This window comes from Thunnus albacares, chromosome 20 (genome assembly GCF_914725855.1).
Source record: "Thunnus albacares chromosome 20, fThuAlb1.1, whole genome shotgun sequence".
NCBI classification, from domain to species: domain Eukaryota; kingdom Metazoa; phylum Chordata; class Actinopteri; order Scombriformes; family Scombridae; genus Thunnus; species Thunnus albacares.
In genome coordinates, this window is record NC_058125.1 from 25,836,056 (window position 1) to 25,862,882 (window position 26,827).

Sequence of the window (26,827 nt, forward strand, 5' to 3'; positions counted from 1 at the left end):
CTCACTGAATCATCGTTTTCCTTATTTCCCAATGGGAATGTACAGTAAATGGTTATCCCAGAGTTAACAGAGCCAGTTAGTAACCTGAATTGTGAGTCTAGTAATCCAGAACTGCCAATTTAAGGTTAGTAATACCTCAAAAAGAGCCTGACTAAACTTGAAACTTGCCTTTAAGACAGACCTAAGGTCAGTTCAAGAGCTGTGATTAATCTCTTACTGTGACTTTAAACACAATCCAGTCAGTTTTGGTTGAGTGCTTGTGTTTGTGCTGCTTATTAAATGACTTCTGAAAGTGTAGAAAAAATAAAATATTAGGATGTCATGTTACTTTGGCTCCTAATATCAAAGTGAACTGCTGTAATATTTAATATGTCAATATGTTATTCATTTTAAAAACTATTCTGTCTGTATGAGGCTGTTCGAACCGGGACTGTGGAGGTTGTAACAGCAGCAGAAATTCACTTAAAACACCGGAGCTTGTGATTTTGAGCAGCAGCAGTCTTATAAACAGCGTTAGTGGGAAATAGTTTTTCTCCTTCACCGCGTCGTCACTGCACTCCCACCAGCTCTGTGATCGGAGGGGCGAAAACCATCAGCTCCTGGTATTTGTGGAAGAAAACGCTCAGGCGGGAAAGGTAGCTGTCCTCCTGATATGGAAGCTGCTTTTCAGTCAGATACTTGGACACAACAGGCTTCACCTGGAGAGGAGTGGAAGAGAGACATAGGGATGGTTTTATAGGCCTATGCAATATAAATTAACAAGTCAAATGTGGTTCCTAACAAACTGTTTTTCAACCTTTGTGTACTGTAACTCTTAAATAATTGACTTTTTAACTCTTTATTAGATTATATGGTATATTGTGGTGTTACCCTGAACTATTGAATTGTATTTACAGTCACAAAATAAAGCAGCAGCAGTCGTGATATCTTGACTTTCTGTTCCTAGTTTGGGTGAAATGCCAAAAGACACTGAATCCTACATTTCCCATGATGCAACTCAATAGCATCATTCGTTAGACCCTCCCTATCTGGTAAATGACCATATGTTTCAAACACAGTATCTCCAGTTTGTAACACAGACTTCTTATTTGAAATGTACGTAGCCCCCGAGGGATTAATAAATGGTGGGAACTAACTGTTAAACTGTTAAAACCTCTGTTCTGCCTCATACTGCTCTCTGTGACCACCTATACTGTGTTTTAATGCAGTCAATAGTTGCTCCCATTGACATATTTTTCTGTTTCTGTTGTCAGACAATGGAATGTGTGTAAGATTTAAGGCGATCTACTGGCAGAAATATTGGCACAAATGGAATATAATATTCATAAGTACATTTTAATTAGTGTATAATCATCTGAAAATAAGAATTGTTGTGTTTTGCTTCCTTAGAATGAACGCTTTATATCTACAGAAGGAGCGGGTCCTCTTCCACAGGGCCCGCCATGTTGCATCGCCATGTTTCTACAGTAGCCCAGAGCGGACAAACCAAACACTCTAGAGAGGACCTTTCACACTTTCACCATAGGTTCTCCTACATGCTTGGAAGGGGGAGGGGAGTACGCAGTTGATTGCAATATGCAACCTCACTGCTGGATGCCACTAAATCTCACAAACTGATCCTTTAATTATTACAACAAAATAATAATTACCATTAAATAACTTATAAATACTGCAAATTAACATATTACCGGATAATACTATAGTAATTACTTGTACACAATATGACAGTAGATCAACATAGTGATATAAAAACATATATGATTTATTTTGATCCATATATATCATTAGGTACCACATTTGCAAATATGCTAAGAAGAATATCCCAGTGTGTCATCATGTAAATTTACAGAGTTTGACACAAAAAGTGCCTTATGATTGATTACCTTGTAAATGCAAAGTAATAATTGCACAGGACAGTAAAGTGTTTTACCACTGTGAATACATCTTTGTCCCTTTTAACTCATACAGCAATCTCTTTTAGCAGTAGTGGAACAAAGTACATTTAATAAAAGTACTGTGCTTAAATACAATTTCGAGGTATTAGCTTAATTTCCATTTTAAGCTACTTTATACTTCCACCACACTCCATTATTCAGAGGGAAATATTGTACTTTTTACTCCACTACATTTGTTTCACAGCCATAGTTACTTTTAAAACGGATGATGTATTTTATAGTTGTAATTAATTAATCACTTTATAGAGATCTGTTCTCACTTTGACATTAAAGGGTAATTGTATGTAGATTAGTGTTTTACCGCTGTAAAACCAACACATCTACAGTGAAATCTGAGGTAAATGTGTCAATGTGGAAGCTGATAATATCTAACGATTGAGGGGTTTTGTTGTTTCCTACCTTTAAACACATGTGATCAGACAGGAAGGGGAAGAGATGATGTTCCACATGGCAGTTGATAAGCGAGTGTCCAAAAATCCAGTCCAGCACGGGGTTACGTGGCAGGTTCAGGACTCCGTGGGTCATCTGGTAGATCCTCTTTGGTCGGCACGTCGGGGAGAACATGGGGAGGCCAATGTGCTGCCAATCAGATGCAGTTTTTACAAGTTTAGTATATAATATATTTAAGATGATACTAGTAATGGCATGCTGGATGCTGGGCTGTATTAATATCACAATATTAAGTTTGACATTTTGGAAAATACACTTATTTGCTGTTATGCTAAGGGTTAGATTAGAAGATTGATACTCTCATGTGTGTGTCATGGTTCTGTCCCAGTCTGGCTTCATGTCCCTCCACCAGTCCACCAGATGCCCTCTGACTTGTTCCCTGTTTGTTGAACTGGACTGAGTGGCAGTCGGTTGAAATATGTGACTGAGGAGTTTGACAGTTCTAGTTAGACGTCAGAGATGCAGCAATTTACACACACGTCAGAGACTGACAGGCGTTTGTTCAACTCATCCTCAATACATTATGTAAAACAGGAGTTTGTTAACAATTATTTCTTTAGATTTTAATAATTTGCATTTACAGTATTTAAACTTCCCTCCACGCCTGCCCTCCCCAGCCTATCAGCTCCTTTCCTGCTTGTTGTCCTGCTTCACCTGCACCTCATCCCCTCATCAGTTCAGTTCAGTTCAGCTTCACTTTGCCTGCACTCCTGTCTCTGAGTTGAGTAAATAAATATTGATTCTTCAGTTCCTGCTGCCTGTTGTCTTCTGCATTTGGATCCACCTGCTCCACTACTCTCAACATGTTTGCATGTTAAATATTAAAAATCTGTCTACCAGTACCTCTAAAGCTCACTAATGAACACATTATATCGTGTTTGTTTAATCTGTACAAAAACAGACTTGTTGTGGTTTTATGTAAGGTTATGTGACTTCAGTTTTTGTACTGATTAAACAAACAAGATATAACATGTTAACTTTGGGATTTGTCAAATGCTTCAGGACACAAATACAATGCTGGTTCACCACACTGACCTATCATCACCTTTTAAGTTGATATGTTGTTTATTTCCACATCCAGCAGTTACGGAGCAACATTATCATTCATTTGGAGTCGTGTTTCTGTCCATCTGGTGAATGTAAGTCCAATATTCGCTCTCTTTTAGCTCTGTTTTTACTCTTTACCAACTCCTGAGGGATATATCTGGCTCTTTAGCTGCTAAATGCTCCACTATGTTCAGCAGCTAGTCTACAGCTAACTGTGTCTGTTTGCCGTTTGGTGCTGAGCAGGTAGTGTACAGTGGCTTTTTACAGCTTTTTCTCTTAAAACAGCTGCCTGCTGCTGCTGCTGAAACGACGCTATGGGAGCACTGAGAGTGAACCAGAACAGTAAAGTTGCAGCCGGACAGCTGAACAATGAGCTGAAACTTGCTATAAAAGTTGAAGGGAGCTGCAGAGTCGCTGATAATTCTCTGTAGGTTCATCACTACGAGCCATGACCAACACATTACACACTGACAGATCAGACCTTGTTAAAATAAAAAATATAGATTATAGCCGCTTTAGTTACGTGTATACAAAGATGTCTGAGCACCATCAGCAGGATTTGCTTGAAGGTCGATGACACTGTTTGTCAGAAACCCTAAAATGGTCTGCAAACAATATTAGCCAATGAGGAGCTGGTCAGTGTTTCCCTTCTCTCCCTGTCTGAGCACCCAAAGGCCCCAACGCTGTGACCCACATTCTCAGCTGCTAAATGCTCCACTATGTTCACCAGCTAGTCTACAGTTAACTGTGTCTGTTTGGTGCTGAGCAGGTAGTGTACAGTGGCTTTTTAGTGATTTTTCTTTGAAAACAGCTGCCTGCTGCATAGTAACCTTCAAGACTGTACATGGTAGTTCAGCCTCATACCAACAAGTACTCCTAAGCTAGAAAACTACCTGACTCCCCCTGTGACATGATAAAACACAGGATTAATTTGGAATATGTTCAATATATTAGCAACTCCAACTGAAAAACATGATCTATATTTTGAAACAAGATGTCTCTACAAGACAGGGCCTCAGGATAAAGTCATATTCACCACTGTGGGACCATTATTATTTCAGTAGATGTTGTGATTTAGTGGTGCCGACTCCCCCCCAAAAAACTTTGCCCCTTGTTGAATTACCATGAAATAAATGACACAAAGTGAACTTTCAGGTTCATTGGACATCTGGGCCAGTTGATAATCCAGGAACCAGCTCAAACTAACTGGATTTCATGTCCATGAACTTCAATATTGGTTTGACACTGACAGGCAAAACCACTGCCACCACTGCTTGTGTAAAAGTGAAAAATATCTATATATAAAGTGTATTACTTTTTATAACATTTAAATGTGGAAAACATCTGTTTAAAGGAAATGAGAATAATACAAAGTGTTTTCAAAAGAGACCAGAGTAAAGGTTATTCTCAACTAGAAAGTTCAGGGGTGGAATGATCGGACAATAGCCAACAACAGCACAGAGGGTCAGGAGAGAACAGGTTTTCAGGTCAAACTCCTTGGAGAGAACAAACATTTCCTCCTGTTAGATTCCTGACAGATCAAGAACCTGTGTTTTCTAATCCATCTTCACACACTTTGATCAGAACAATGCACAATGACCTGCAGGACTCAGACTCCATCTGGGAAAATCATGCATGAATTGTTCCTCTTTATCCCTTTAGTTCGCTGACTGGTGCGGTCTATGAGAACACAATGCCGCATTGAAACAGAGTTTCTCTAAAGGCCGTGCAAGAAGAGGTGCTCTCTTAATCATTTGGTATGAAATAACACAGGCAGTACAGTCTTAATTAAATCTGTGAGACTTTATATCTGGGAACTTTTTATACAGCACCAGTCAAAAGTTTGAATACACTTTTCCCGTTTACTGGTTCTGTATTTTCCCTTAAACTAAGTGAAATGACCCAAATCTTTACTCATCACTTACTTGGTACTTTTATACTTTAGTACTTTTTATGTAGTTTTTACCTTTCTATGAATTTCCTCTTTATTACTTTACATTTACAATATGTTGGAATGACATAAAACCTTGAAAACCTCAACTCATAAAACCCAAGCAATACCAATTAACCTGGAGAAATAAATATAATATACACTTAACTCATCAATATAAATACATACATATACATTTCACATAGGTCGTTTGTACAGTCTGCGCTCCAGAACAGTCACAAATCACTGTTGTTGTTGATGATGATGATGTTTTATGATGTGACAGCACTGTGGTTAACGTCTGGTTAGTTTTAGGGAAAGATCATGGTTTGCCTTAAAATGTCCACTTGAAACACGGTTACTGCTTCCTTAATGTTAGGCAGCCGTTGTTGTCATGGCAACAGTAAACACTTTTTGTCATCTAACTATCTAGCCGTCCACCCTCCTCCTCCTCATAAGGAAGTCACCTTATATTCACGTCATTTCTCTGGGTCATAATTACTATGGCCGCTAGATGGCGTCTGTTACTCAAACGTAACTATAGGTCGTTTTTGGCGATTGAATTTATGACCTAACGGATTGTTTTTCTTGGGAGGACGGGCTCTACTTAAACAGGTACAAACAATGTGATAATACAACAAAAAACAAGAAATTATACTGGATTGAGATTAGTCTTAGTTGGTAAATCGAGGTAAGGAACTAATCCGTAGCCTTTTAGTACATTATTCCAATTTTACATCACTTACTTCACTCAGCCTTACTTGCACCTCCTGAATTGTATTTTTTTATTATTTTTACTGTTGAATCAACACTGTAAAACCACTTTACTTGGAGGTAAGAAAACAAGCACACCTGAAACATCTGTAATAATCCCTCACTGCTCAGGAAACCTGTGTGTGCAGACCTACATTAAGTAAAGCGGGTCAAAGTTAACTGTGGTGGATGTTGATGACGGACTGTTTAGGTAATAATTTCACTCTGTGGCCCAAATAAGTGCAGCTAACCTTGTTTCCAACCTGTCTGATCATCTGACTGTTTGTGTTTGCTGACCTGTCTGACTTCTGTTTAGCAATGTTTCCACTTTCCCAGAGCGCAGCCATGAACTTGTTCAGTACAATGTTATCTTCACTGATAGGTGATAGATAGTCAGTGTACTTTAAACTAAAACTTGTCATTTTACACTTCGGTTTAAAGTGTCGATCTGAGCTTTAAAGGTGCTGGTGGGGGCTTTCTTACCTTTGGACAGAGGCAGACTAGCTGATTTTCAGTCTTTATGTTAAACTAAGCTAACCAGCTGCTGGCTGCAGTGCTTCTTACTGTAAGTATTAGACATGAGAGTGATATCAGGCATAGTTTGACATTTTTCCCAAAATATATTTCATACTGGCCCCTCATGCAGCTCCTCAGTTCAGCCTCTGTCTGAAACAGGCTGTTTTAGCTCCTGTCTCTTTAAGGCCCGCCTCCTGATGAGCCCATTCTGTTCTGACTGGTCAGCTTCAGGAAGCTTCCTCAGGCTCCGCAGGCCACATCAACAAACCATGAAACAAACTATGGTAGTGGTATTTCGCTTCTTAATCTTGGTCTTTGTTCAAAATGTCAAGTCCTCAAATACATCCGTACATGTTCAAGCCAAAATCCAATCTGAAATATGATAGTGGACAACATGAACAACCCATGGAACAACCTTAGCAACAACCTTAGCAACCAAGGCTACAGAATGGACAGCTGTTTTTGGGCATACACTTGTTGGACTGAAGCCCTGGATTTTGACTTACTGGGATCATTTCTACTTACATTAACCTCAAGTTTTGGAACTTTGACCATGTTTAATATGTGACATCATGACAGTATAAAAATAAGAGAAAACCAGAAAAAGCATAACATGCTGCAGGTACTTCTCACCTGGAAAATGTTGACGTGGATGTACGGCACAGAGAACATTGCTCTGCAGACGAGCATGCAGAGCAAAGCGCTGAGAGGCGAGTTGAACCCGGAGACGTTGATCAGCAGCCAGTACTGCGAGTACAGACCCAGCGTTATCATCAGAACGGTCCGAACGACGTGAGCCAGAGAGTGTCCTTTGAGCTCACCTGCAAAAACCAGAGAATCAGAAACCGTCACAGCTATGAGAATAAACTCTCACCTCAATGACGGAGATGTAGTAAAGGTGGGAACTCGAACAGGATAAGAAGGTGAAAATCTATCTCGACGTTATGTTGATAATCACATTTAATGTTGAAATATCTGAGTAAACACTAGAAGCACTTGTTCCTCATTGGTCTTTCAGCACCTCTTACCTAATGCAACAAGTGGAGTGATGATAGGCACGGCCAGGGGCGCTATGAACAGGTAGACAATGCGAGGCAGGAAGGGGACCTTCCAAACGCTGGAGTCACCCAGTCCAATGACATTAGTATGAGCATGATGCATCTTAATGTGGCCTTGCACGCCGGCTCGCGCTGAGAACGAGCCGCAAATCTGAGCGGATGAAGGACAGATGGGCATGTTTATGAACATCCAAACAACAAAACCATGATGCAACACATGAATCAGTGAAAATTATCAGGCAGGAAAATCAATATAACTGACTTCACCCCAGGTTTATGACATGTTATGACTACTCTGGCTCTGAGGTTATTTAAAGTTACGAAACAGACATTTAACAGCTGGATTTGTAGAGTTAAAAACATCATTCAGTCCTTTTACGCCTTTACTTTTGTTTTGTAGGTTCGCTGAGCACGAGGCTTCACACTCCCTCACACACTTTCACACCTGCCTCATACAACCACAAACACACCAGCTTCACTGAAACAGCTGGAAATACACTTATTTACTTTTAATGAAAAGACTGTTACTGTGCTTAGATTGTATGTGAATAAAGCTTAGTTCAGCACAAAGACAGGAAAAAGGAGGATAACCTGGTTCTGTCAAAAGCTCACTGGTTTATAAACCCAGTAAAGGCCCTTATATCTTTAGAAAGTAGTTAACTGGTAGATGCACAACCAGATACTATTCTGCACACAGAAGGAATCAACTTCCTGATTATCTTAAATGTGTCCCGACTCTCGCCACTTTCACATCTAACTTAAAAACTCTGCTCCCTTTGATTGATCTTTTTTTTTTTTTTTTTACTGCATTTTTATGTCCTTTGTTGCATTTGGGACAATTTACAACTTATTACTGCACTGTAGGGCTGCAACTAACAATTATTTTCATTATCGATTAATCTTTCGATTGTTTTCTTGATGAACCAATTAGCTGTTTGGTCTATAAAATGGCAGAAAATGGTAGAACATGTCGATTACTGTTTTCCAAAGCCCAAGGTGACGTCCTCGAACATCTTGTTTTGTCCACGACTCAAAGATATTCAGATTACTGTACAGAATTAGGACATTTTCTTTTTAAAAAATGGCTCAAAATGATTAATCGATTATCAAAATAGTTGGTAACAGTTGACAACTAATTGATTAATCGACTAATTGTTGCAGCTTTACTGCACTGTAACTGTATTTCTAGTCTATTACCTATCGTGTATTTATGTCCTTTTAATTTCCATTTAAAAAGGTTTCTATTCTTTTAATTGACATTTTCATGTTTTTATGTTGGTTTTTTTTTTTAATGTTTTAATGCATTACGTAAAGCACTTTGAATTGCTCTTGTGTATGAAATGTGCAACACAAATAAACTTGTTTGTTGTACAAAAACTGTAGTGTGAAATTTGTGAGTTGTGGTTTTATGGAGGGTTATTATTTCTTGCTCTGGACTATTTCTTGGCCGGGCTTCAGGCGGACTACCTAAATAACTCTCCATAAAACCACAACTATTATTTTTACACATCAGTTTTTGTGCGGATTAAACGACTAAGGTGCTTGAAGGTGGATTTTATTACCATTGGGCAGTGCCAGGCTAGCTGTTTCCAGACTTCATGCTAAGCTAAGCTAAGCTGCTGCTTACTGTGGCTTCGTATTTATCTGAGAGTGGTATTGATCTTGCTCGTCATGTTGTTCTCGGCATATATCGATTAAGTGCAACTATCCCTTTAAGTGCCTTGCTCAAGGTCACAGTGATGACAGTGATATTTTTACAAAGCTATCCTCTAAAATAAGCTTTGCCTCAGGTGATTAACGATCGCTTTATTTCTGAACATTTCACCTCGATGAAGAAGATGGCCCAGAACTTCCCCCAGGCCTGTGACTCGCTCAGCCCCCCGTGGCTGGCCAGATGCGTCCCCTTGATGGTGATGACGGCGTGAGCCACGCCCATCAGCAGAATGCCCGCCGAAAACCACAGGAGCTGAGCGGAGGCCAGCAGCAGGAAGGCTGCAACACAGAACACAGACGTTTGACCTCAATATGAACTCTAAATAGGAAAGATGCTTGTATTTACAATACTTACACATTTCATGATCTAGAAAGTTATTGTACAATCTTTGTGCAAAAAAACTTTTTATTTCTAAAAGTGTCCTGATGTGTTTACTGACCTCTCACAGTTCAACAAGACTCAAAGTCTACGCTAGCACCCCCGTAAGGTCATTACACGCTAGAAAACTAAATTGCTGGATAGATAAAACATTGAGATTTATCCTTTGTACAGGGGCATCTCAGAGTTTTGGTTGGATTTTACATGAATATCATTGGGTTTAGTGGCATTTACCTGCACTTCATCTGAGTAAAAGTCATGTTTTTGTAACTGTTACTGAGTGATGAATCAGCCCTCAAGTTTGTTTGTAACTTAACCTTCATCCAGTTAGCAACTTTATTCTCTCTGAATGTTTCTAAAGGGTGAGTCACTCTCACAGTCATCCAGGCTGTGATACATCAGGGCAAGTATGCAAACGAGTAGCACGTAAGGTTTTAAACATTTAACATGTTCCGAGTTAGCATGCAAATCTTAAAGCTGCTGTGATGAATCTTTTTACATTAACAATGGATCAAACGACTGTTTGAGGGGATCACTCATATATGACCTGTCAGATAATTATCACAACACTCTGTGGCTCCTTTAAGCTCTCTGGAGCCTTTTAGCATCTTTCAGCTTTTGGTTTTCCAGCCAGCAGTTTATTGCTTGACACAGTTTTTCCAGGAATAGGAGAAGCACATGTCCAGGAGAGTACTCATTTTTGGGTCCCCCCCCCCCCCCCATATATCTAGCATGATATTATACATTGCTAACAGGAAACATGTTCTTGATTTACAGCTCAAGCTAACAGGAATTCAGTCATGAACTGGAAATTTTGACTGTTGCTACACGAAAAGTCACCAAAGTGATGAGAATTAATGTCTGCGAACCATAAAAGTCTAGTTTGATGGCAAACTATTCAGTAATTGCTGAGATATTTGGACCAAAGTGGACCAACTGACCAACATTATATCTCTTATCTGCAGTGGTTGAAGAAGTACTCAGATCCTTTACTTAAGTAAAAATATCAATGCCACAATGTAAAAATACTTATTACAAGTAAAAGTTACTTAAGTCAAAGTATTGAAGGTAAATTCATTTAAAGTCTTAAAGTATTTGTTTTGCAGAGAATCAGGTTGTGACTGATATATTAAATAAATCAAAGTAAATTATTAATACCGATGATTCAATACATAAGCAGTATTTTATTGTAGCTGCTCGAACTGGAGCTAGTTTGCTTTGAAAGGGTCACAAGATAAATCTGAGGGGTCTTGAGACAATAGATTGGGTAGGAACAGTTCTGCTACTTAAATCTGGATTAATTTTTCAGAACTTTTCTTTAATCTTTTGTGAAATACCGGAGAGTTTTACCTCTTTGGGCCTCAGGCAGTTATTTAAACCATGTGAGGGGAAAATGTCTCTTTGGTAGAACTGCTAACAACACATTAACATCTGAAGCATGACAAAGAGACACAAATACATATTACCAAAAAGTTTGGGAGCTGCTGGTTTAATTTTGAACAATGCAGCGTCATTTACAATCTCATCATTATGTTATTTTATGTAAAACTGGAATCTGAAACTAAAGCTGTCATATAAATGTAGTGGAGTGGAAGTATAAAGTATCATAAAATGAAAATACTGAAGTAAAGTACCTTAAAATTGTACTTAAGTAGAGTTCTTCATTCTACTGCAGTAACGGTGTGACTTTCAACCATGACGGGCAGAGAGATCAGGTGAAAGAGTGAAACTTTATCCTCTACTGGAGGTGACTGTGCTGGTGTGTCTGACACCGTTTCATCACACCGCAGGTTCCTGACATGATTACATCACTGCATGGTTTTTGTTTTTGTTTTTTTTTATCTGTTGTTCAGGTGAGTTTATCAGTGTACTACTATCTATTCTAGATATCCACATGAAGCAGAAAGTATGTTTCTCTGTCCTCTACTCTCATTATTTTGATCTTTTAGTCCGATATTCACTAACATTTTTACTCCTGCTCATACTGAAGCTAATATGAAGCTTCAGCGTCCAGATGAGTCAAATCAAGTAGATATCTTTCAACGTTACAGTCTTTTTAGTACCAAAGTCCCTCTTTTTGTTACTATACTTCCACCTGCAGCTCAACAGGGAAACACTGTCCGAGGAAACACAAAGAGGGAATTTGATGCTAAAAAGACTGTAAATGTGTCAGATATCCACTTGATGTGACTAACTCAGACTGATGAAGACTCATATAAGCTTCACAGAGACTTTTAAATGCATTTTTACACAAAATGTGTGGACACACTGTTTATTTTGGCCTCTATCACTTACATTGAAAGCACATCTGAAAGGGATCCTGTAATAGCCGGTATGAACAGGAGGAAATCTTAGTCAGAAAAGTCAAGCAGTGTCTGTACTCTGATAACAACCTGGAAGTTCTAACTAGAATAAACCAGCTGCTGGTGTTGCAGCGTCTCTGGCTGGTTTTCACAGCAAGGGTTTAGATGACATGTTCTTTTCCTAAGCCAATAAAACGTTGCTAATATACAGCACCTCCTATTTCAAAGCAGCTTATTTCGAGGTGATAAGTCACAAGCTCGGTGATACACAATGACAGATGCCTCCTCGGTCCCACTCTGGGACTTAAAAACCAACTAATGCTACAGTCAAGGATATACTGAGTGGCTTATTAGAAGAGGGTTTATAAAAGAGCACCTGCTGTTATGAGAATGTTAACCGCACACGTCTACAAGTCTAGATTACATATCAAGCTTGAACCAGTCGGTTGTCAGTTCCAATGATCGAGTGACATGAGTCACAATAGGCACCAGTCCTAATCGAGGTCAGTCGCTGGCCACCAGTGACCCAGATAGAGGGGAACCGTGGGATGCCATGAATGTGTAAACTAGTTATGACAACAATGTTGGACTGAGGGGTGACAGAGAGAAAGAGCTGCATTTGTATTTCAAAAGCGGAAAGGAAAGTTATCAAGTGACACATTAAATATAATCGTTAATGAGACGTTTAGAGCTTAAACAAACAGTTTTAATAGTTTTGACATCATTTTTAAAGTCAAACTTTCTCTGGTTTTCAGTTTCTCAAATGTGATGATTTTCTCCTTTTTTTTTTGTTTTGTTTTTATCATTAATTTCTGTTGGTTTCGGACTGTTGGTCTTAAACAACAATGCAATTTGAAGACGTCGCTTTGGGTTCTGACCCAGTCTGGCTCTCCACCAGTCCCTGTTTGTTGAACTGGACTGAGTGGCAGTCGACCCTTGAAGTTGAAACTGAAGTTTGCTTTCACACTGGTTGCGTGAAATGTGACTGAGGACTTTGACACACCTAGTTAGATGTCAGAGACTCAGCAATTTACACACCAGGTAGTTCACTCCGCACGTCTTCTGTGTTTACATTCAGGCCATTTATAGCAGATGTTCTTATCCAGAGACTGACGGCTGTTTGTTCAACTCATCCTCAACGCATTATATAAAAAGGAGTTTGTTAACATTTCTGTAGATATGAATAATTTGCATTTACAGTATTTACACTTCCCCCCACACCTGCCCTGCATCAGTCTCATGTCTTCCTCAGTCTATCAGCTCTTGTTCTCCACCTGCACCTCATCCCCTCATCAGTTTAGTTTGTATTTAAGCCCTGGTTTTCAGTTTAGTTCAGTTTTGCTTTGCCTGTACTCCTGAGTTCTGTTCCTGAGTTGAGTAAATAAACATTGATTCTACAGTTCCTGCTGTCTGCTTTCTCCTGCATTTGGGTCCAGCTGCTCTGCTGCTCTTAACACTGTGGGAGATTTTGAAAACCCAATTTTCACGTCTTCTGACATTTTACAGTCTTAACAATTAACCAATTAACGGAAAAAAGTTTTCTTGCAGTATAACTGCACTGTCGAGGCAAAATTCATGCTGATAAACAGAAAAAAAAAATATGCATGTTCAGTTTTAATGTTTGCAGCCATCACTTGAAAAAAGTTTCCGTATCTGTCAGAGTAACTGGTCCAAGACATAAAGCCATGTAAAGACGTAAACTATATCTTAAAAGTACAAAATAAATGACACATCTCATCAAGAATTTAGGTCATTTTAACTTTCTGTAATCTTTCTGTCTTCGCTAACAACTTTGAGGACTTTCCATACATTGATCCTCACAGCTGTGTGCAGAGTCTTACCGGGTGGCAGACAGAGGAACGCTGCTGCCAGGATGCTGCAATCGATCCCCCTCCTCTCCCACCAGCTGCTCTCTCTCACCATCTTCTGCACCAGCCTGGTCAGCTCCATCATCAGCGACTCTTTCTCCGAGACCCCCACCTCTTCGACTCCGTTCTCCTTCTTCCTCGACTCTCCATTCATCTCCTCTGAATCCACTTTCCTCTTGACTAACGTCTCCCCATCCTTCGCGTGCCTCCCATCGTCCCGTCCTTCCCTCCACTCATCCGGTACATTCTGCATCTCAGCTCCTGTGCTGGGGTGACTGATGACTGGCTCAAAACTGTGTCACCATGCACTTTGCGTCCTCTCTTGCAGGCAACTCGTACTAAAGCTGTCTAAAGTCCATGGGTCAAAGTTAGCGTTGCGAAAGTCCTTATTGGCAAGAAGCATTATCAGAGAAGCCCAGCCCCTTTCCTGCTGCCTCAAGAGCCTCATGGGTCCTCCTCTCCCACCTCCTCCTCATCTCTCTTACAGTTTCCTCCCTTTTTTTTTTTTCACCCAGTCAGTCAGCTGACTCCTGATGCAGTCCGCCAGCAGAGGAATTTATTGTCCTGTAGCCCAAAGATGTAAGGCTTTTTACTGTGATGTGATGGATCCAAAATGTTCCTGTAAAAACACAAAAAACACATTCACACAAAACTGCAGCCACTCAGCTTAGAGTTTTCCCTCCCTCTCTGGTGTCTCATGCATTCTGCATGTCGCTCACCCCCTTCTGTTTCTCTTTGTGTCAGCTCCTCTCTGCTCCCCTCCCATCTCTGTAACCTTGGCAAACATCCTGGGAAAAGAGAGGGGGAAAAGAAGGGCTGAGGAGGAGGAGGAGGAGGAGGAGGAGGGGGGATTAACTGTGCAGTTGTGTCTTCACTAAGGGAGGATGATGTGCAAAAATGTGCCTGGATAGTGTGTTTATGTGTTGGCTCAGGTGATAGCATACGCGAGTTGCATACATATATCTGGTGTCAGTGCTGCTGCTTCTTTCTTTTTTTTTTTTTGGTGAGAGGCCAGTGTTCTGGGCTTGAGGCCACCCTGACTGCAGCGTGCTCTTTAAAAGATCCAGTGAGTGTATTTACTACTCAGCAGATACTGCAGAGAAGGGAACATAAGAGCACCAGGCTGTCTGACAGCTCCTCTTACACCCTCAAGGTTGATGTTTTTATTTATACAAGCACTAATAGTCCGTCAGTGTCAGGCGCCGTCTTCTCCAGACAGAATGAAACATAGAGGTCACAGTATGTATGTAAAGGTATTTGTCATGTGGAGCAGCTGGTTGGATGAAAACAAACTCACACAAAAAAGCATTAATTTCCACTTTAATTTAATAAAAGATCATTCTGTTTGTGGATACACCTTCAGATTTTCTTGGTAATACAAAAACAGATTTTTTTTTTTTTCTACCAGCGTAAAAATGTACATTCATGCACAGCCATACTTCAAGTGCACAGGGAGACCTTCACTGAAAACAAATACGTCTCAGAGCAACCCGAGATAACATTGTTATTTAGCACACACTCACGTAAGCTCACAGTATGACCTCCATTGTTTTTACTATTGCAACAGTGTTTGCAGAACAACAATCAGTCTGTGGCTCTTTTCATTCATCATAAATATCAGGTCATAATTGTGTATGTGCCATGGAATAAGTTTATCTTTAAGTAAGAAAACTGTACAATGGAAGCATAATAAATAAATGACAACATTTCAAGAGGAGTAGGTACATCCACTAACACGTAAATCATTCAGTGATGCATGAATAAATACAGTAATAATAAGAACCAGATGTTACAGTAACAGACTGGAAGAGTATGTATTCAAAGACATTACAATTGGGGTGTGCATGTGTTTGTATATGTGGCAAAACTTTCCCATAAAGTGTTTATTTATGTATTTACCATTGAAATAACAATCATGAATAACCTCTTCAATGTGTTTCCAAATATAAATAAAATAAAATAGCACATAACAAAACTGGAAATGTATTACAGGCATACAAATAATAAGAAAACCTCATCCCGTTGTATCATAACTCACCACTAGATGGTGCTGTTTATTCAGTACAAAATCTGTCTGGTCTTATGGAGCTGCATGAGAAAAAGACCACACTGGTGCTCTGTTATTCATCCCTTACCTTAGGTATGTGTTTGTTTACCAGTTGAACATATTTATGTTGTCTTCTGATTGGATAGTTGATGGAGGCAGCTTCTACGTATGGATGTTTATACAGTACTGTGCAAAGGTTTTAGGCACTAAAAGTAAAGCGAGGACGCTTTCAAAAATAATGCCATGAATAGTTTTTATTTATCATTTAACTTCATCCAAAGTTCAGTAAACAGCAGAAGTCTAAATTAAATCAATATTTGCTGTGAACAGCTTTGCCTTAGCTTTGCAGCAGTTCTCCTCGGTTCACCTGCACACAGCGTTTCAGGTTCTCAGCAGGTCGGTTGTTCCTGCTTCTTGGAGAAGTTGCCACAGTTCTTCTTCTGTGGATTTCGGCATCTCAGCTGCTTCTGTCTCTTCATGTTAATCCAAGACTGACTCCATGATGTTGAGATCAGAGACCATCTGTTACAGGACTCCTTGTTCTTCTGGTTGCTGAAGATAGTTCTTTATGACTCTGGCTGGATGTTTACAGTCATTGTCATGCTGCAGAATAAATTTGGGACTGATCAGACGTCTCCCTTATGGTTTTGCATTATGGAAAGAATCCAAACATCTAAAGAGCCTAAACTTTTTGCACAGTACTGTATATACAGTATATGGAACAGTTGTGATGCTTGTCCAGATATTCTGATGAAGGACGAACACACCAAAACTCTGTAAACTAGTAAATATTACAGCAGTAAACAAGATGGTGTGCAGGAGTTTTCTCATTTTCATTCAAGTTGTGCTTTCCTCAAACACCTGTCACAATTTTAAGTGTGCAAAGACTTTTTCAGTTGAAAGAGCAACCAGCTTCAAGTATGGCATGTTGGGGGTGATGATATTGGACATGGACTGATGCAACAATGGTGTAAATCTAATATTCCCATGAAGTAGTCCTGCCCATTATAGAGAACTTGATAGAAATCTGGTTGACAAATGTGTCATTATATTGCCCAACCCTAGGAGTAGCTAATTAATTAGCGTCTCACTGCAGATTTGGTGACATTAACAAAGGCCATCCACACCTTTTCATGTCTTTACTATTCTGTGATGAAAGTCATATCAAATAGACCGAATCATCGTGATGTCGTGCTAACAATGACAGTCACTTCCAGGTAGACAACTGGCAGTTGATTTGAATTGCAGAGATATGTGAAATCTGCAAACTTGTTTATTTCTGTTGTCATTTTCAGCCATAACTGTAACATTTAAAGATATATAGTTAAACACAGTGGTCCGACCTATCTGACATTTCTGCTACAAAATAGTCACATCTCACTGCCGGCTGGACTAACTGGTGGCTGCCTTCATCATAGTGGGAAGCCGCCTTACCACTGCTTTACTCATTTATACTTACTTATGCTTAATTTGAATTACTTTTACTACTTACTTCTTATACTTACACTTATTTACACACACTTCGTTGTTTACTTCTTTACTTGCTTAAACTGACATTTATTTTTGCTCTGCACCCATTAAATTGTATGAAGGAGATTTCTACACAGAAGTTTTTGTAAACAAACATTGTGATTGGTTCTATAACAGTCATTTAAAGGCTATGCTGATGCATGCAAAGACAGTAGCTTATGTGTGAAAACAAAGGTTTATCTGGGAGGAAAGCCAAGTGGTGCATCCCTTTTAAAACAAAATGCGGACTACTCCACACTGACCTTCAAAGCTCAGTGTCTTCAATGGCCTCTGGTTCTTCTATGGTGTCAAGACGTCTCTTGCAGGCATCCAGCAGTTTCTTCCTGGGGCCCAAAGGGATGTGAATGCTGGTGAGATCCTGATCTGAACAAAGCAGCAGAGCCTCTAGATCTATTTTTTCCCTCCTGAAGATGGTCATGAACTCACTGAGGTTCTGCGAGGCCAGAAAGGTCTCTAATGGACTGTTCTCTGGCTCTAAATCCACATCCAACCCAACATCAGTCTCTTCCCAGGGCAACTCCTGCAGGTTTCTTTCTTGCAGGCTCAACGCGCTGCCAATACTGTCCTCATCAAAACTGGGTGAGCGTGGAGGCAGGCGTCCACGTAGACGAACATTAGGCGCCCGTCCCGCAGGTTCACTCCCTGCTACGCTCCCTTCATCCCGTGCCCCGATACTGAACATCCCTCCACTCGAATAGTTCCTCCTGAACACCATGGTGCCGAGCCCGGGCCGGGTGAACAAGGAATCATGACCGGAGTCAGCGCTGATCTCCGAATACGCAGCCTCATGGAGGCCCGGGTCACTCATGGCACGGGAGATGGTGTCGGCATCGTCGTCATTGTCACGGTGGAACATGTCGCGGATGTTGAGGCGTGAACGTTCCTTGGGATTGGCGTAGGTGCCCTGTTTAAGGAACATGACGTCGTTGCCGAGCTGCAGGCCAGAGAGCGAGCGCACACTCTTCCTCCCGTCCTCATAGATCTTGAATGTTCCATCAACCTGCTTCTTCTTCTCTAGCTTCTTCTGAATCTTGGCCTTGCCCTTGGCTGTGGAATGCAGGGTGGCCTGAGGAGAAAGTGTAAATTTAGAGAAGAAGAATTTGCAAAGTTTCATTTAGACCATAAATGTTACAACTCACATGAAGTTGAAGTCTTGCCCTCTTTTCAAGCTAGTCTCTGTTCCAATAGCTTTGGCCTTTTGAGGATTTTCGCTTATTGGTCTAGAATCTAAAAAGCTAAAATATGATACTGGGTTTGCTGCCCATATTCTAATAAATGGGTATCTACACTAAACTGGATGGTAACATATCAGCACCTCATCATTTTCAATGAAGTGCATGAGTTTGACTTGGGGTTACATCCTGTCTCCAACCAACAGTCAACAACAGTGATTTCTTTAACAATGCCCATGTTCTTTCCATGATTGTCTCCTAACCTTAAACCTAACTAAGACTTAACCATTGAAACCATTAAAAATGCTCATTTGAATTATTAACATAGTCCAGACATCAGGGGGAGATGGCTGTTCGCATCATGTTTCATACTAACAGTCAATGTTGGTTTATTTTAACAGAAATCACGATCTTTCCCCTACCTTAACCAAGTCGTTTTAGTTGCCTTAACTTAACTAAACCTTAACCCTAGTGGTAGCAGATGAGAAAACACTCCCATTTTATTTGCAGTGTGGGAAGCATTAACAAAATGATGTCCTGGCAATAGGTGTGCAGTATCAGAAAACACTCATATGGGTCATTTTGGAAGGCAATGACAAACAACCATTTCAGTCATTTGAGTTGGAGGACTTATTGACTAAAAGCTGGAGGAACAGAAGCTAATCACAAAGTACAGCAGGTCTTTGACTATATTATATTCCACATTAAAGGGGACATAACATGCTTTTTGTGTTTTCTGTTATTTATATACTGTTATGATGTCGGAAATCTATGTTAAACACGGTCAAAGTTTCAAAACTTTAGGTGAACATATGTACAAATGCTACCTGCAAGTCAGAAGCCAGGGCTTTAACTTGCTCTGAACGCTTTGTTTACGACGGTTCTTTCTACTTCTTGCGGACAAGCTGACGTTGGCGTCACTCGTGCCCATAAATGGCTGTCCGTTCCATAGCCTTGGGTGCTAAGGTTGTTGCTACAGTTTTTCCATGTGTTGTTTGTGTTGTCCACTCTCATATTTCGGATCAGATTTTGGCTTGAACATGTATGGATGTGTTTGAGAAGTTGACATTCCAAGTAAAGAGCAAGATAAAGTAGTGACATCCTAATACTATAGTTTGTTACATGGCTAACCAATCAGAACAGAGTGGGCTCTTCGGGAGCTAAAACAGCCTGTTTCAGACAGAGGATGAACTGAAGGGCTGCATAAAGGCCAGTATAAGATAAATAAGGAGTTTAACTGTAAATCATGCAAAGATGTTCCAGTAGAGCCCCAGAATAAGAATATAGACCACTGAATGTGCATAATATGTCCCCTTTAACATGTAGTAAACAAGCAACCACCTGCGAGTATGGCATGTTGGAGGTCACAGTGTTGAACTTGCGGCTCAGTGTGCTGCTGCTGGTGTAGCTAGAAAAGCTAATAGCATCCAAGTTGTCTAAAGCTGCTGATTCCTTCAGGAACTTTTTCTCCATGTGTTCACGGTGCCTCCTCTGGAGCTTTGCGCAGTCTTTGATGCGGCGCTCTGCAGCGCGGAAAGCCCGGTCCTTGAGTTTGCTGACCAGCTTGGGGTTGAGGGTGATCTGCTTGGCAGCGATGGAGTCCAGGTAGCGAACACAGTCCATGTGGCCCTTGGTGGCGGCCATGTCCAGCGGTGTGTGGTAGTCATTGTCCAGACACCACACGTTGGCACCGAAAGCCACCAGGAAGGACAGGCAGTTGTGGTGGCCGTTGGCAGCTGCCAGGTGAAGCGGTGTATTCCCCCAGATGTCACACTTGTCCGGGTCACCTCTGGAAGAAGAGCAGACAAGAAGGCATGTTGAATCTTCACATTACTGGATTTACACATATACAGTATTCTTATGTCTTATGTGCATATCAGTGTTCTTTTTATTTCAAATCATGTTAACTTACATTACTGAAAACCTTTTCTCAAAGCAAACTCCAGTGTTTGTTGCCTTTCTTTCACTTACCATCACTGGTTTCCATTCATTTCACCCCATGAATATCAACTTGTATAAAACTGCCTGAGATACAGGTAAGTAATCTCTCACAGACTGCTTTCACTAATATCAAATATCATTTCAACGAACTGACCTGAGTCTCAAGAAAATATCTGCAACTTGGTTTTTATAATACCTGAAAGGTGTGCAAAAACAGCTATAGAAATTCAAATTATGTATATTCCTCTTTGACTGTTGTAGTAAATTTACACATACTGGATCTCCAGTTTCTCTACATTTTCCAACATAGTTTGTAATTTGTGCATCTTCTCAGTGCTCAGTGCTGACATTACAAATAGCAAATAACAGCAAACTTGTGCTTTCAGAGTAAACTTCCCTCTTTTCTCTCTTTCAAACATATTAGTGCATTACTCTGTATTATGACACAGTGGTACAGTATAAATTTACTAAATTTATGACCCCCTTTCTGCAAGGTTTCTAATTTGTGATCTGGAATGGTGCAGACTTCACCTACATTCACAGAGAAACTCAACCTCACTTTGCTGATCCGATTACTCTTCAGACTAAAGTTAGGAAGTAAGACGACTCATATGACCTGCAATTATGTCAGTTCATCTTCTCTACAGCCAAAAGGACCCTTAAGTTTACAGTCACAGGTACGGTACTTTCATGGATAACAGCACATCATTACTTACATTACTAGTAAGGTAATGTAATATAATATAAATCAAATTATTTTTCATCATTGTAATAAAACCTGGGTATTATATCGACCACAGTAGACAGTATTTGATTGTTTGACTAGATAAAAATCAAAATATTACTGTGATATCAGTAGAATATTACCCATAATGCTGTGCAAGCAATAACAGGGTAAACAAAAACAACAGCACATATCAGATTTTGTCTTTTTTTTTTGGTTACAAATTCATTATAGTTCATTGAAACACATGCAACATGTTGAAATTTCCTTTTTCACCGCACACTCGATAAATAATATAACATGAAATTGCAAAGATTTCCTTTTATATTCTGAAAAAACTCAGATACAAATATAGAGCATGAAGTCAATGTTATTATTTTATTAGGAAAATTCTACATACATAAATATTAATTTGATGGGACAATTTCAAATTTGTCCTCTTTTAAACATGATTTTTTTTTTCTACTAAAAGTGTTAAAATTACAGTGAATCACTATGAAATAATAGTTGTTTATTGTTTTGTTGTTGTTTGTGTTTTTTTTTCTCCCTTCTTTTATTTATATTATATTTATATATAAAAAATCTGTTATTATTACCAATAAAATAATGATGTTATATATTTTTAAATTTAAATATATATGTGAAATTAATATTTCATTGTTTTGATTGACTGTTCTGAGTGTTTAATGTTTTGATGTTAATAAAGTTTGGGGGGAAAATGCTACAGTGGACAATACTGCTTGTGCATGGATGTGTTGGTTACTGTGTTTATGAACTAAACTCACATCTAAGACCCTCCTCTTCCTGTTTTCCCTCCACCCACATGACCAGGCAGTGGCTGAGCCCTGATCAATAATTGAAGTGCTGCAGGTTAAACATGACAGAAGTGACGTTGCATTATTTATCCCACACACCACAAGTCTTTTTTTCACAGACACCCAGAGACACTGTTACCACACACTGCAGGGTCACCACCTTTATCAACATGAACCCTGATTTCAGTTCCCATCACAACCTGGAGAAGTTGTGCCGATACGACACTTGATATTAGAACAGAAAGTGTTTATTTTATGTTCAGAGCATCGTATTTTATATCTGTTTATTTCGGTGTCAGCTGGAGGGTCAGTGAAGCAGATCATGTTATTATATCAGTAGTAATCCAGTGGCGTAATCACATCGAACTATTTAAAATGGTAACGTGACAACCTGAGGCTCTGTTAGCGGCTCTGAGTCACAGGTGATACAGAAGTCGCCAACCTCAAAAACAACCTGTTGACTAGCAACAGCTAGTGTGGGACTTAAAGGACGAGTTCACAATTTTTCTAGTCTCTCTTAAAACAACAGCCAAGTGCCAAAATGAACATTAAACATGTTTTTCTTGCTGTAATCATTCCTCCTGTTCATACTGACCATTAGAAGATCCCTTCATAATGACCTTACAATGGAAGTGATGAGGGACAAAATCCACAGTCCTCCTTCTGTACAAAAATGTATTTAAAAGTTGATCTGAAGCTAATATGAAGCTTCAGCGTCCAAATGAGTCAAATCAAGTAGATATCTTTCAACGTTACAGTCTTTTTAGTGCCAAAGTTCCTCTTTTTGTTACTATACTTCCACCTGCAGCTCAACAGGGAAACACTGTCCGAGGAAACACAAAGAGGGAATTTGATGCTATAAAAAGACTGTAAATGTGTCAGATATCCACTTAATATGACTAACTCAGACTGCTGAAGCTGAACAGAAGCTTCACAGAGACTTTTAAATGCACACACTGTTTATTTTGGCCTCTATCACTTACATTAAAAGCACATCTGATCTTTTAATAGCCTATCATTTAATACTTTTGCGCACCAACAAAAGCACTGAGTATCAAAAATTGTGAAGTAATCATGGCCAGGTTAACTTGTTGGGAGGTCCCCAGAGCAAAAATATGCTTGTTGAACCCAACCAGTACTACTATTAATACTATCCTATTTTTAGTCACGCTGGCAGTGTGGCTCTATAATCTTTATTTATTGATTTACATATGTTTTTAACATGTGGCAATGTATGTATATTTGGTATTTTATTCTGTCCTTTCTTCCTCTTTTACGTCTGCCATTGTACAGCACTTTGTAATTGCTGATTTTGATAAGTAAGATAAATAAAGATATCCAGTGAAATATCACAACACTTACTTGATGGATTAGCACTTAATCGATTGATTGTTAGGTCCATAAAAGATCAGAAAACTGTGAAAAATGACCATCACAATTTCCTAAAGTCCAAGGTGATGTCATCCAGCGTCTTTGACTAGCAGTCTAAAACCCAAAGAAATTCAATTCACTGTCATAATGAGGAAAAGCAGCAACGTATGTTTTTTAATTCAGTTTCAGTACCCAGCAACCTGTGCAGCACCAGAAGACAAAAGTAATTACATAAACTAAACAGGCCCTCAAAGAACGGCCTACAAAGTGAAAATAAAAGACGTTTTCTGTGAAATGTATCACAACACTACCTTTTTCTTTCTTCATTTACCTTTTGCTCTGAAGTCTGATCTGCAGCTCAGCTTTAGTCATCTCTCTTTGCTTCATATCCGCTCTGCGCTGCATCCTGCGGGCACTGTCGCAGGAAGAAGGCACCCTATCCATCACAGTGACCTTTCCCTTTGCTTTGTAATCTGTGTGTCTGCAGTCACTCACCAGCATCAGACTCTTGCACGCCTTATAAACCTGCCACCAGCGGCGTGACATATATACTGTTTTCTACCCTGCTCTGAGTCTGCTGCAGTAAATATTACACTGTATGAAAGGCGGCTTTGTGCAGCTCCTTAAACCTCAAACAAAAGACTTCTCTGATAGCAGCAACTTATCATGGCAGCATATAGACTTACTCTTAAACCCCCTTTATGATTATCTCAGTTCTCTCTTACAAATACGTAGAAGCTCTCTGATAAACAAAGCAGAGATCATATCATCTATCTGCCGCTTTTGAACTAACAATCGGTTTCTGTAAAGACGTCTGGCGCCTTTTCAGTAACCGATCGGTACAAAAATGGCTTCTGTATTTAGAGCTTCACCTGCACAGGCTCTGCTATGTAACGGATCAGCCAGAGCCACATCTGTGAGATTAAATATAAAGTTATCACGCTTAAATATATGCTACTCAGTCATTGTGTGTGTGTGTGTGTGTGTGTTTACGGGTGTGTTGATGGGGATATCCTGCAGCGAGTGACCTTTCTCTGTAATTAGGCTGTTAAAATATCGAGCTCTCCATCTCCTCACAGCACTGATTAGATTAGTGACGGAGCCAAAGCAAAGGTGGCAGAATATTTTTTTTATTTCTTTGTTAATGAGCGGGAACAGATCGGTGAGGTAAAGTTATAATATACAATAAATATGCAAATGTTTCGATTTTTATGACACTGATAAGAGAAATTTCATCTAAACTAACAAACTAGGAAGCAAGTTGGGAACATAACGCAATTATCCGTGAAAATTATACATTTTAATAACTTTTCTGCTAACAGTCCACCTATTTAACATTTATAAGCAGTATATAAACAGTTAATAAATGGTCTAGAACACACTATAATGTAGTTGTTTGTGTATATAAGTGTTGACACATAAAGGATGTCAAATTTCTCTACATTTTCCAACATAGTTTTAGTGTCAGTATGTGCATCTTCTCACTGTTGACATTACAAACAGCTGTCGCTTGTAGTTTAACTCAAAGAAGATGAACTTCCTTCTTTGCTCTCCTTCAATTTGTAATAACATACGGCAGCATTATTCTGTATTATGACACATGCAGAGGAGGCAGAGACTTCACCCACTTTCACCGAGATACTCAGCAGGGTTTATTAATACATTTGTCTATAACTACAACTCCTCATGTGAGCAAACATAACCGGATGCTGCTGTATAAACACATAATGAATGACATTATAGTAAAACACAGTTACAGTAATAATATAAAATATGTCTTCATAGGAGATGTTATAAACACTGCTCATTAATATACACTTCAAATGCACCTATATCTGATTATAACTACATTATAGTGTGTTAAAAACCATTTATTATATTGATTATAATGCTGAAGTGAAATGTTTTTGATTGAAATATGTGGGGGGGAAAAAAACAAATGCTTTCCTTTGACAAAAATGTAAAAAATAACAATAATAAATTGTCAAAATCTTTACACAAAAGAGAAATATCTCTCCTCTAGCATGTGTAAAATCACACTTTACACAAGAAAAGGTGACTTGTAGTCATATAAGGAGATGTGTGAGATTATTTTAGCCTCACAGTATTTGTTTATCAGTCAATTATGCAAGAATACAAAGAATGTTTCTTTGCATTTGCTCCCACAAGCAACATGGAAGAAAGAAAATATAGTAAGGTAATAATAATGATGACATAAACAAAGTAGTAATAAACTAAATGGAGAAAGTAAAATTTTAAATCTATTGACAGAATGGAATATTAATAGTTTTGAGATGGGATATGAAGTGTATGAAATATATGGTGTGCAATAAATAATATAAATTATGTAACAGTGAAGGTTGACTGAAAATAGTCCAGTTTGATGAAATATATGAAAGTGACCAGTGCAGAATTACTCACTTGTTGAAATAAAACTATTTGTACTGCTGGATGAGATGATAATTACATTTACACATCAACCTGCCAGGTGGACGCAGACTCACCCTCTCCCTACGATGAGCCGCAGCGCCGGCAGGTTACCGTGGTAAGCGGCCCATAAAGTCGGTGTCATCCCATCCTCATCCGGTGCGTTCAGCTCCTTCCGTGTGGCCTCCTTCAGCATGTCCAGGTAGCCGTCCCGGGCCGCCCGGTGGTAGCGGTCGTTCATGGCTGCCCACGGCTCCGGCAGCCCCGGCTCACTCTGAGCTCGCTTCCATGGAGGGTTTCGAGGGTTTTGCCCCACCCCCTCACCCCTCACCCCCACGGTATTTAGGCGACTTTTAGTCCGGGAGGAGGCGAGTCCGGACGGCCTGGAGAGGCACGGAGCTGGCTGACAGGCTGGTTGCTAAGAGACAAACACGAGGCGTGCTGGTTGTCAGGGAGGGGGCGGGGTTATGATGATGAGCCCCGCCTCCTTTAGGCTGTGCTATAAAGTCAATGAAAAACTGGTCACATGATTTAAGCTTTATGGTAGTGATATTTTAATTTATTCTTAAAATAACTCAGTGGGCAAGAATGTTAGATTTTTAAAACTCAATATAATGAAATGAACCAACAGAAAACCAAACTTTACCTTATTTCTTAAGTGACATTGAGCTCTATTACATTTCTCTAGTCAAGCTGCAAAATAAAAAAATAATTTTTGAAACACATGAAATTATTGACAAACGTTACTAGATTATTAATCTTTACCCCCTTATTTATTCATTATTCCTCCTCCTTGTGTCATGGCTCTGTCCCAGTCTGGCTCTGCCC

At 39.5% G+C, this 26,827-nt stretch overlaps 2 protein-coding genes across 7 annotated transcripts; both read right to left on the reverse strand.

Moving 5' to 3' along the window:
- fads6 (fatty acid desaturase 6) lies at positions 1-14,240 on the reverse strand. Its single transcript, XM_044337149.1, has 6 exons — positions 13,946-14,240; positions 9,535-9,701; positions 7,680-7,860; positions 7,285-7,472; positions 2,355-2,534; positions 1-698 (listed from the first exon to the last, which is right to left on the reverse strand). The coding sequence occupies exons 1-6, from the start codon at positions 14,223-14,225 to the stop codon at positions 549-551; spliced, it is 1,146 nt and encodes a 381-aa protein (XP_044193084.1). The 5' UTR covers positions 14,226-14,240; the 3' UTR covers positions 1-548.
- ush1gb (Usher syndrome 1Gb (autosomal recessive)) lies at positions 9,621-26,418 on the reverse strand. Of its 6 annotated transcripts, XR_006399338.1 has the most exons (5): positions 26,077-26,418; positions 20,063-20,510; positions 17,792-18,615; positions 14,692-14,760; positions 14,569-14,591 (listed from the first exon to the last, which is right to left on the reverse strand). XR_006399338.1 is itself a non-coding variant. In XM_044337148.1 (4 exons), the coding sequence occupies exons 1-3, from the start codon at positions 26,238-26,240 to the stop codon at positions 17,794-17,796; spliced, it is 1,434 nt and encodes a 477-aa protein (XP_044193083.1). In that variant the 5' UTR covers positions 26,241-26,418; the 3' UTR covers positions 9,621-9,701; positions 17,792-17,793. The 6 variants fall into 6 exon arrangements, 5 of the variants coding, with proteins under 5 accessions (XP_044193083.1, XP_044193082.1, XP_044193081.1 ...); XM_044337148.1 differs by lacking the exons at positions 14,569-14,591; positions 14,692-14,760 and adding an exon at positions 9,621-9,701; XM_044337147.1 differs by lacking the exon at positions 14,692-14,760 and having other exon boundaries at positions 14,506-14,591.
- Between the last annotated feature and the right edge of the window lie 409 nt (positions 26,419-26,827).

What these genes read in the sequence shown, in the direction of transcription:
- fads6 (XM_044337149.1), bottom strand. Translation starts at nt 14,225, where the DNA reads ATGCAGAATGTACCGGATGAGTGGAGGGAAGGACGGGACGATGGGAGG. An exon ending in GTTCCTCTGTCTGCCACCCG is followed by an intron (nt 9,702 to 13,945) that starts GTAAGACTCTGC and finishes TCTGTGTTGCAG; the next exon opens with CCTTCCTGCTGCTGGCCTCC. An exon ending in GGGCCATCTTCTTCATCGAG is followed by an intron (nt 7,861 to 9,534) that starts GTGAAATGTTCA and finishes TCATCCGCTCAG; the next exon opens with ATTTGCGGCTCGTTCTCAGC.
- ush1gb (XM_044337148.1), bottom strand. Translation starts at nt 26,240, where the DNA reads ATGAACGACCGCTACCACCGGGCGGCCCGGGACGGCTACCTGGACATG. An exon ending in CGGCTCATCGTAGGGAGAGG is followed by an intron (nt 20,511 to 26,076) that starts GTGAGTCTGCGT and finishes CTCTTCTTCCAG; the next exon opens with AGGTGACCCGGACAAGTGTG. An exon ending in CCAACATGCCATACTCGCAG is followed by an intron (nt 18,616 to 20,062) that starts GTGGTTGCTTGT and finishes CTTTCTCCTCAG; the next exon opens with GCCACCCTGCATTCCACAGC.